The 12,306-nt window shown below is 48.3% G+C and overlaps 1 protein-coding gene across 1 annotated transcript; it reads right to left on the bottom strand.

Annotated features, from left to right (window-relative positions):
• Window positions 1–2,741: 2,741 nt before the first annotated feature.
• On the bottom strand, window positions 2,742–11,340 carry LOC142924251 (pre-miRNA 5'-monophosphate methyltransferase-like; the record flags this gene model as incomplete). The annotated part of the gene is made up of 3 exons (XM_076066237.1): window positions 2,742–4,018; window positions 4,634–4,674; window positions 11,076–11,340. Coding segments are annotated over 3 exons (942 nt in total), but the record flags the coding sequence as incomplete, so codon positions are not given.
• Window positions 11,341–12,306: the final 966 nt, after the last annotated feature.

Raw genomic sequence — 12,306 nt, 5'->3', positions numbered from 1 at the left:
AAAACAAAACGAAAGAAGGTTCCAGCCCTTCATTTTGCAAGCTGGAATGTACGCACAATGTGTTCTGGACTCTCCGAAGATCTATTGCAGATTGAGGACATCCGCAAGACTGGAGTTATCGACAGGGAATTGGCGAGACTCCATGTCGATATTGCAGCACTGCAGGAGACCCGGCTTGCTGGCAGTGGCTCACTACGAGAGAGTGACTACACTTTCTACTGGCAAGGAAAACAGCAGAACGAACCAAGGCAACATGGTGTTGGGTTCGCTGTCAAAAACACACTCCTTGGCATGATAGAACCACCGACTGCAGGCTCCGAGCGGATTCTACTCATGAGATTGCTCACTGCTTCTGGCCATGTAAACATCCTGAGTGTCAACGCCCCAACACTCTACTCACCTCCGGAGATTCATGACCAATTCTATGAAGAGCTTCACAATATTATTCGCAAAATCCCCAGCTCTGAGCACATGTTTCTGTTGGGAGACTTCAATGCAAGGGTTGGGGCTGACCACGACGCGTGGCCCGCATGCCTTGGCTATCATGGCATTGGAAAGATAAATTCCAGTGGCCAAAGACTACTGGAGCTTTGTTCATACCACAATCTCTGTATCACAAACTCAATCTTTCTCACAAAACCATGCCATAAAGTATCATGGAGACATCCAAGGTCTCTTAATTGGCACCAACTGGACCTCGTCATCACCCGACGAGCCCTCCTCAACTCGGTACTCATCACACGCAGCTACCACAGTGCAGTCTGTGACACCGACCACTCGCTGGTATCCAGCAAGGTCAGACTACGCCCCAAAAAGATACACAGACTCAAACAAAAGCGCTACCTACGCATCAACTCTGCCAAGACATCCCTCCCAGAGCTCCCTCGATTTTCCAACACAGCCTTGAGCAGTCCCTACACGACACACCAGATGGAAGCGTGGAGACAAAGTGGGCATACATCAGAGACGCCATCTTTAATGCAGCCATCAATAGCTTCGGCAAGCAGACAAGGCAGAACACAGACTGGTTTGAGGAACACCTGGCTATATTGGAACCCATCCTCCAAGCCAAACGCATGGCGCTCTTGAAGTACAAGCAAGTCCCAAGTACAGGATCGTTAAGGGCACTGAAAGCTGCTCGCAGTGCAGCTCAAACGACCGCCAGACGCTGTGCCAACGACTACTGGGTGAATCTGAGTAGTAGGATCCAACTCGCCTCTGACACTGGCAATATCCGTGCCATGTATGAAGGCATCAAGACAGCCTTTGGTCCAAACATCAGGAGGACTGCCCCCCTTAAATCCAGCACAGGGGCCATCATCACTAATAAACAAGAGCAAATGGCCAGGTGGGTAGAACACTACTCAGAGCTCTACTCACGAGACAACGGTGTAGTAGCTTTAGAACACTTGAGTCTTAAACTGAGGAATAGGGAAGGGGAGTTGTCCCATATCTGGGGCCCCCTCATGAATGCCACTCCAGAGACCCTGAGTTTACTTGACTAAACTGGAAATTAGACTGACTCCCCTCCCTCCCACACACGATAATTCACACCCGCTTAACCAGCCCCATGCATAACCAGCCCCATGCATAACCAGCCCCATGCATAACCAGCCCCATGCATAACCAGCCCCATGCATAAGCAGCCCCATGCATAACCAGCCCCATGCATAACCAGCCCCATGCATAAGCAGCCCCATGCATAAGCAGCCCCATGCATAACCAGCCCCATGCATAACCAGCCCCATGCTTAACCAGCTCCATACACAACCAGCTGCTTCCTGACGTATGTACGAAAAAAACTCACTAACTTGTAAGATTCTTTCATGATTGAAATTATAATTTTGGATGGTCGGTGACATTGTATGCTTGTGCGAGGCAGGACACTAAGTGCATGGCTATGAATAACAGACGTGTCATAACATTCCGCCACCGCAAAGATTGTTCCATTGCAGCAGTTACAGCAAATGATCAGATTCCACTTCAAGAAATCTAATCAGGCACCAATGCTGCTGCGTACCTTGTTTGCAGTAGGTACAACGGAGAAGTGTCATCTCCATGGGTCTCATCACACTGGTTTGGCCTCAAACAGTTACCATTTAAAGATATTGGTCCAAGATTATCAGTAACATTGGGTAAGCATTATTTTTGTCCGTAGATATTTTTTCTAGATGTTTACTTTGAGAGCAGCTGTAAGCAGTGGAGAAGTTCCATAGCCGACTCAGCCAAGCGGATTAAAGAAAAACGTGAGAGAACCCATCGGCATCAACACCAGTAACGGCACAACACAAGTCCCATTCAGCAGACGAGCAACTCTTGCCGACAGTGCGATCGATGCTTCCGCTCAAGTTGCTGGGCTCTTCCCACCAGCGTGCAGGAAAATGCTACGAGCAGCTCTTCTCGGCAGTCATCATCGTTTGCGATGGCCAACCCGAAGATTTTTTTTCAGCAATCAAATCCCGCTTGTCTAACTTTTCACCCTTAACTGCTGAAACATATCTATCAAACAGAGCATTGCACGCTAGTTGCCACTCGGTCGTGGTGATATCGCAACGGCACTTATGTCAGTCTGAGTGCACTCTGCAAACTGTGCATATAGACAACACAACAAAGATATTTATGGAGCGGAGGGAGCTCACTGGACAGGAACATGGGATGGATTGCCTCCATACCAGATGTTGTGGTTAATGGGAGGATGAATGGCAATTATGACTTCACACAATTACAATGCACCCATCAACTATTTACAATGTTCAGATTTTATTTCACAATAAATATAAAAGTGGCGTATCCAAAACATTTACATGTGCATTTCAATAATATTTCAGATGCACGTGGAAATCCAAAGGAAACAGGGACATAGTTCACCTTTACAAAGCAGCCTCCACTGTCACATCATGAGCTGCCTTAAATTATTTGAGGAAAATCGCATGTGAAGAGGAAATATTTCTGTATGTCTTCCATGGCCTGGGTTTGATATAATTTTCAAAATGCCTCCTCCAAACAATGATTTGAAGTTGGTGATATTCATTTTCCATTTTATGAGATGCTGTTGTCCCATTTATTAAAAAAAAAACATTCATTCCCTTTATCATAAATGATTCTGGTTGGGTCCTTCAAAACTGACAACTCTTTTTGCATACAATTTTATTTTCAAAGGTACAAAAAAGGTACGTTTTGCATTGTTGTCACTTTATATATATAATATTCTGATAAATTATAACACGTTTTCAACAACATGCTGCATTTACACGCACGACGAGAAAACAATGTACCATCAACAAATAAAGGTGTTAAAAACTGACAAACACTTAACATTTCCGACCACGAATTCTCTCCAAATAGGCAACAGATCCTCGAAGGCCACAGCAGCAACGCAGTTTCAATCGGTACTTTTGTCAATGCATCCCAAGGCCACTCCCGTTCGTCCAAACAGCAGCAGGGACCGCCCCCACTCGGTGCTGCCCAGGCTGGACAGCAAGCGCATGTCTCCCTCCTCTCCCAGCAAGGCGGCCAGCTCATCGGCCTCCGCGCGGCCGCCACCGCCGCCAGCCCCACGCAGGAGCCGCAGATCCGGCAGGAGGGGGAACTCGGCCAGCCCCAGACGGCGCAGGCGGCGCGCGGCCGCTCGGTAGCACCTCCACGGCTGCGGCTCGACCAACAGGAAGGTGGCGGTGCGCGCGGCGGCCGCGAGGAAACGCCGCAGGCCGGCATCGCCGTGGTGCAGGTGAATCCACATCGTCACCGACATGCACAGGCACAGGTCAAAGCGCGCCCGGCCGTGGCGTCGCAGGAAGGCGTCCAGCGCGGCGTCTCGTGCTGCGGTGTCCATGAAGTCAAACGTCTCGTAGGCGATGACCTCCGGGTGAGGATTGTCGCCCCGTGCACGCTCCACCAGATCGGCGTCCAGGTCGCACGCCAGCACAGACAGCGGCAGCACGCGGGCAACCTGCCCAGAGCGTCCACCCTCGGGCTGGTCCAGCCCCGTCAGGTGCCGATACACAGCCACCGTCAGCTCCTGCGAGAAAACACGAGGACACCGGTGGCGGGTTTGTTTCTTTGCTGGAGAATGTCGTAAAAAAACAGACGTGATGCGAGGATGGAGTACTTCATTATTCATAATGAAAATAAGTTAATACCTCAGTGGGCTTTGCCCGGTAGGATGGGGATGGTTTAGTTTTATTTGTATGTGTTTGGGTGATGTGTTTACCTCTCTTGCACTTTGCACTACTATCATGTTTTGTATTTTTTGTTGTTGTAACGTTCTTACCCTCCTTCTACTGGACGTCTGCGAAAAAGAGCTTTATCGCTCATCGCATTCCTCCAGTATGAATATTTTGATTCTGGCCACAGTATTAGATGCAACTTTATTCAATACAAACCTATGACGCAGTGATTCTAGGTCAAAAAATCCAACGAGACCAAGTTCGATGTTCAGCTACTGACATGAATGCAACTTTAAATATCTAATAAACGCCTCAAACCGGTGATATGTCTGAACCAGTCCTTGACACGCACCTTCAGCAACCTTGATTGCCAAAACCACCCGTGACCAACATGGCATGGCATAGGCCTTCATCCAGCAGTTAATTGACAAAAAGTCTGGAGCTAATGATGAATTTCCATGACTCACGTGTTTGATGAACAACGCGCATATGGGGTAGTGTATTCCATCTGTGGGAGAAAGGTGAAAATGCATTTTTGTAAACATGTCTCAGGCCCATGGCCACCCGCACTACCCCACTGTGACTAGTACACCCCTACACTACCACACAGTGACTAGTACACTACCACACTACCACACAGTGACTAGTACACTACCACACAGTGACTAGTACACTACCACACAGTGACTAGTACACTACCACACTACCACACAATGACTAGTACACCCCCACACTACCACACAGTGACTAGTACACTACCACACTACCACACAGTGACTAGTACACCTTAACACTACCACACAGTGACTAGTACACCTCAACACTACCACACAGTGACTAGTACACTACCACACTACCACACAGTGACTAGTACACCCCCACACTACCACACAGTGACTAGTACACCTCAACACTACCACACAGTGACTAGTACACTACCACACTACCACAGTGACTAGTACACTACCACACAGTGACTAGTACACTACCACACTACCACACAGTGACTAGTACACTACCACACTACCCTACAGTGAATAGTACACTACCACACTACCACACAGTGACTAGTACACCCCCACACAACCACACAGTGACTAGTATACTACCACACTACCCTACAGTGAATAGTACACTACCACACTACCACACAGTGACTAGTACACCCCCACACTACCACACAGTGACTAGTATACTACCACACTACCCTACAGTGACTTGTACACCCCCACACTACCACACAGTGACTAGTACACCCCCACACTACCACACAGTGACTAGTACACCCCCACACTACCACACAGTGACTAGTACACCCCCACACTACCACACAGTGACTAGTACACTACCACACAGTGACTAGTACACCCCCACACTACCACACAGTGACTAGTACACCACCACACAGTGACTAGTACACCAACACACTACCACACAGTGACTAGTACACCCCCACACTACCACACAGTGACTAGTACACCCCCACACTACCACAGTGACTAGTACACTACCACACAGTGACTAGTACACTACCACACTACCACACAGTGACTAGTACACCAACACACTACCACACAGTGACTAGTACACTACCACGCTACCACAGGGACTAGTACACTACCACACTACCACAGTGACTATTACACTACCACACTACCACAGTGACTAGTACACTACCACACAGTGACTAGTACACCCCCACACTACCACACAGTGACTAGTACACCCCCACACTACCTCACAGTGACTAGTACACCCCCACACTACCACACAGTGACTAGTACACTACCACACTACCACAAAGTGACTAGTACACCCCCACACAGTGACTAGTACACTACCACACTACCACACAGTGACTAGTACACTACCACACTACCACACAGTGACTAGTACACTACCACACTACCACACAGTGACTAGTACACTACCACACAGTGACTAGTACACCCCCACACTACCACACAGTGACTAGTACACTACTACACTACCACACAGTGACTAGTACACCCCGACACTACCACACAGTGACTAGTACACGCACACACTACCACACAGTGACTAGTACACCCCCACACTACCGCACAGTGACTAGTACACCCCCACACTACCACACAGTGACTAGTACACAACCACACTACTACACAGTGACTAGTACACTACCACACTATCACACAGTGACTAGTACACTAACACACTACACAGTGACTAGTACACTACCACACTACCTCACAGTGACTAGTACACTAACACACTACCATAGTGACTAGTACACCCCCACACAGTGACTAGTACACTACCACACAGTGACTAGTACACTACCACACTACCACAGTGACTAGTAAACTACCACACAGTGACTAGTACACTACCACACTACCACACAGTGACTAGTACACTACCACACTACCACAGTGACTAGTACACTACCATAGTGACTAGTACACCCCCACACAGTGACTAGTACACTACCACACAGTGACTAGTACACTACCGCAGTGACTAGTACACTACCACACAGTGACTAGTACACTACCACACAGTGACTAGTACACTACCACACTACCACAGTGACTAGTACACTACCACACTACCATAGTGACTAGTACACCCCCACACAGTGACTAGTACTATACCACACTACTACACAGTGACTAGTACACTACCACACAGTGACTAGTACACTACCACACTACTACACAGTGACTAGTACACTACCACACTACTACACAGTGACTAGTACACTACCACACTACCACACAGTGACTAGTACACCCCCACACTACTACACAATGACTAGTACACTACCACACTATCACACAGTGACTAGTACACTAACACACTACTACACAGTGACTAGTACACTACCACACTACCTCACAGTGACTAGTACACTAACACACTACCATAGTGACTAGTACACCCCCACACAGTGACTAGTACACTACCACACAGTGACTAGTACACTACCACACTACCACAGTGACTAGTACACTACCACACAGTGACTAGTACACTACCACACTACCACACAGTGACTAGTACACTACCACACTACCACACAGTGACTAGTACACTACCACACAGTGACTAGTACACTACCACACAGTGACTAGTACACTACCACACTACCACAGTGAGTAGTACACCCCCACACAGTGACTAGTACACTACCACACTACCATAGTGACTAGTACACCCCCACACAGTGACTATTACACTACCACACAGTGACTAGTACACTACCACACAGTGACTAGTACACTACCACACTACCACACAGTGACTAGTACACTACCACACAGTGACTAGTACACTACCACACTACCACAGTGACTAGTACACTACCACACTACCATAGTGACTAGTACACCCCCACAGAGTGACTAGTACACTACCACACAGTGACTAGTACACTACCACACTACTACACAGTGACTAGTACACTACCACACAGTGACTAGTACACTACCACACTACTACACAGTGACTAGTACACTACCACACAGTGACTAGTACACTACCACACTACCACACAGTGACTAGTACACCCCCACACTACCACACAGTGACTAGTACACTACCACACAGTGACTAGTACACTACCACACTACCACACAGTGACTAGTACACTACCACACTACTACACAGTGACTAGTACACTACCACACTACCACATAGTGACTAGTACACTACCACACCGTGACTAGTACACTACCAGACAGTGACTAGTACACTACCACACAGTGACTAGTACACTACCACACTACCACAGTGACTAGTACACTACCACACTACTACACAGTGACTAGTACACTACCACACAGTGACTAGTACACTACCACACAGTGACTAGTACACTACCACACTACCACACAGTGACTAGTACACTACCACACTACCACACAGTGACTAGTACACTACCACACTACCACACAGTGACTAGTACACTACCACACTACCACACAATGACTAGTACACCCCCACACTACCACACAGTGACTAGTACACTACCACACTACCACACAGTGACTAGTACACCTCAACACTACCACACAGTGACTAGTACACCTCAACACTACCACACAGTGACTAGTACACTACCACACTACCAAACAGTGACTAGTACACCCCCACACTACCACACAGTGACTAGTACACCTCAACACTACCACACAGTGATTAGTACACTACCACACTACCACAGTGACTAGTACACTACCACACAGTGACTAGTACACCCCCACACTACCACACAGTGACTAGTACACTACCACACTACCCTACAGTGACTAGTACACTACCACACTACCACACAGTGACTAGTACACCCCCACACTACCACACAGTGACTAGTACACTACCACACTACCCTACAGTGACTAGTACACCCCCACACTACCACACAGTGACTAGTACACCCCCACACTACCACACAGTGACTAGTACACCCCCACACTACCACACAGTGACTAGTACACCCCCACACTACCACACAGTGACTAGTACACTACCACACAGTGACTAGTACACCCCCACACTACCACACAGTGACTAGTGCACCACCACACAGTGACTAGTACACCAACACACTACCACACAGTGACTAGTACACCCCCACACTACCACACAGCGACTAGTACACCCCCACACTACCACAGTGACTAGTACACTACCACACAGTGACTAGTACACTACCACACAGTGACTAGTACACCAACACACTACCACACAGTGACTAGTACACTACCACACTACCACAGTGACTAGTACACTACCACACAGTGACTAGTACACCCCCACACTACCACACAGTGACTAGTACACCCCCACACTACCACACAGTGACTAGTACACCCCCACACTACCTCACAGTGACTAGTACACCCCCACACTACCACACAGTGACTAGTACACCCCCACACTACCACACAGTGACTAGTACACTACCACACCACCACACAGTGACTAGTAAACCCCCACACAGTGACTAGTACACTACCACACCACCACACAGTGACTAGTACACCCCCACACTACCACACAGTGATTAGTACACTACCACACTACCACACAGTGACTAGTACACTACCACACTACCACACAGTGACTAGTACACTACCACACAGTGACTAGTACACTACCACACTACCACAGTGACTAGTACACTACCACACTACCATAGTGACTAGTACACCCCCACACAGTGACTAGTACACTACCACACAGTGACTAGTACACTACCACACAGTGACTAGTACACTACCACACTACCACACAGTGACTAGTACATTACCACACAGTGACTAGTACACTACCACACTACCACAGCGACTAGTACACTACCACACTACCATAGTGACTAGTACACCCGCACACAGTGACTAGTACACTACCACACAGTGACTAGTACACTACCACACTACTACACAGTGACTAGTACACTACCACACAGTGACTAGTACACTACCACACTACTACACAGTGACTAGTACACCCCCACACTACCACACAGTGATTAGTACACTACCACACTACCACACAGTGACTAGTACACTACCACACAGTGACTAGTACACTACCACACAGTGACTAGTACACTACCACACAGTGACTAGTACACTACCACACAGTGACTAGTACACTACCACACTACCATAGTGACTAGTACACCCCCACACAGTGACTAGTACACTACCACACAGTGACTAGTACACTACCACACAGTGACTAGTACACTACCACACTACCACACAGTGACTAGTACACTACCACACAGTGACTAGTACACTACCACACTACCACAGCGACTAGTACACTACCACACTACCATAGTGACTAGTACACCCCCACACAGTGACTAGTACACTACCACACAGTGACTAGTACACTACCACACTACTACACAGTGACTAGTACACTACCACACAGTGACTAGTACACTACCACACTACTACACAGTGACTAGTACACTACCACACAGTGACTAGTACACTACCACACTACCACACAGTGACTAGTACACCCCCACACTACCACACAGTGACTAGTACACCCCCACACTACCACACAGTGACTAGTACACTACCACACAGTGACTAAGTACACTACCACACTACCACACAGTGACTAGTACACTACCACACTACTACACAGTGACTAGTACAATACCACACTACCACACAGTGACTAGTACACTACCACACCGTGACTAGTACACTACCAGACAGTGACTAGTACACTACCACACAGTGACTAGTACACTACCACACTAGCACACAGTGACTAGTACACTACCACACTACTACACAGTGACTAGTACACTACCACACAGTGACTAGTACACCACCACACAGTGACTAGTACACTACCACACTACCACACAGTGACTAGTACACTACCACACTACTACACAGTGACTAGTACACTACCACACCGTGACTAGTACACTACCACACAGTGACTAGTACACTACCACACTACCACACAGTGACTAGTACACTACCACACAGTGACTAGTACACCCCCACACTACCACACAGTGACTAGTACACTACCACACAGTGACTAGTACACTACCACACTACCACAGTGACTAGTACACTACCACACTACCACAGTGACTAGTACACTACCACAGTGACTAGTACACTACCACACTACCACAGTGACTAGTACACTACCACACTACCACAGTGACTAGTACACTACCATAGTGACTAGTACACTACCACACTACCACACAGTGACTAGTACACTACCACACTACTACACAGTGACTAGTACACTACCACACTACCACAGTGACTAGTACACTACCATAGTGACTAGTACACTATACCACACTGGGACTGGACGAGTCTCACAGCCACGGCTTTGTTCGAGTGAACGTCCCGAGAGTTTCAGAACCTTCCCCAGCGGTCGACGTCCTCAGCCCCGTCCGTGGTAACGTGGAGTTGCGCTCACCCCGCTGTTGCAGCCCATGTCCAGGGCGAGGAACGGCGGCGCGGACTCCGGCAGGAGCCGCCTCAGAAGCTCGCGGGGCAGCAGCGCGACGCGTCGAGCCGGGGGGTTGAAGGCCGCCTAGTTGATGAAGTTCCCGTGGGGAGCCGCGCCTGGCTCCCTCTTCCTCGGGGCCCCGGGCGCTGCCATCTCCTCCCCGCCGTCCTCCTTCTTAATCTCCTCCTCGTCCTCCTCTTTCCTCGCCTCCATCCCTGTGGAGGCCGTAAGCGAGGAGGCTGTCAGGCGGGATCGGCACAAGCAAAAGGAGGGGAGCGGGACGCGCGAGTGTGTGGAGGCACAGTCAGCCATGTTACGTGGGGAATTGAACACCGTAGAGGCACAGTCAGCCATGTTACGTGGGGAAGTAAACACTGTGGAGACAGAGTCAGCCATGTTACGTGGGGAAGTGAACACCGTAGAGGCACAGTCAGCCATGTTACGTGGGGAAGTAAACACTGTGGAGACAGAGTCAGCCATGTTACGTGGGGAAGTGAACACCGTAGAGGCACAGTCAGCCATGTCACGTGGGGAAGTGAACATTGTGGAGGCATTTCGATTTAAAGCTTTCGTGACTGCAATGATCCATCTTCTTTGGTTCTTTCGGTAAAGTCACGTAGAATGAGAATAAAATAATAATATTCTCACGACGTTTCGGCCACAACACAAGCGGCCTTCATCAGGTGAAGGGAGCGAGACTGTCTGGTAGGACAGCGCTGGAGTGAGAGAGCCACGTTCAGATCACGGCTTTTAAGCTGTGTGAGAGGAACAAAGAGCCTTGACGAAGGAATTAGCATAAAATTTAGCATTGAAAAGGCTGAATGATTAGCTTGTGACTGGTCACAGAAATAGCTATGTTAAAAGTTAAAGCATACACATCCGCAGAGGCACCCATTGTTAAAAGGAATTAGCATAGAATTTAGCATTGAAATAGCTAAATTAAGGCATTCGCTTGTAACTGCTACAGAAATAGTTACGTTGAAGTCAGAGCATACACATTCACCGAGGCACTTAGTACAAATCAAAACAGGAGAATTTAGCATTGAAATAACTAGGCGAATTTAGCATTGAAATAACTGGGTGATTTGCTAGTGACTGGTCACAGAAATGACTACAAATCTGAGCTATTCACAGTACTATA

Source organism: Petromyzon marinus, chromosome 11, assembly GCF_048934315.1.
Source record: "Petromyzon marinus isolate PM22_M1 ecotype Great Lakes invasive population chromosome 11, UKy_Petmar_22M1.pri1.0, whole genome shotgun sequence".
Taxonomy (NCBI): Eukaryota; Metazoa; Chordata; class Hyperoartia; order Petromyzontiformes; family Petromyzontidae; genus Petromyzon; species Petromyzon marinus.
Note: the sequence above shows the minus strand (reverse complement) of the source record. Positions and strands in the feature narration are given on the sequence as shown.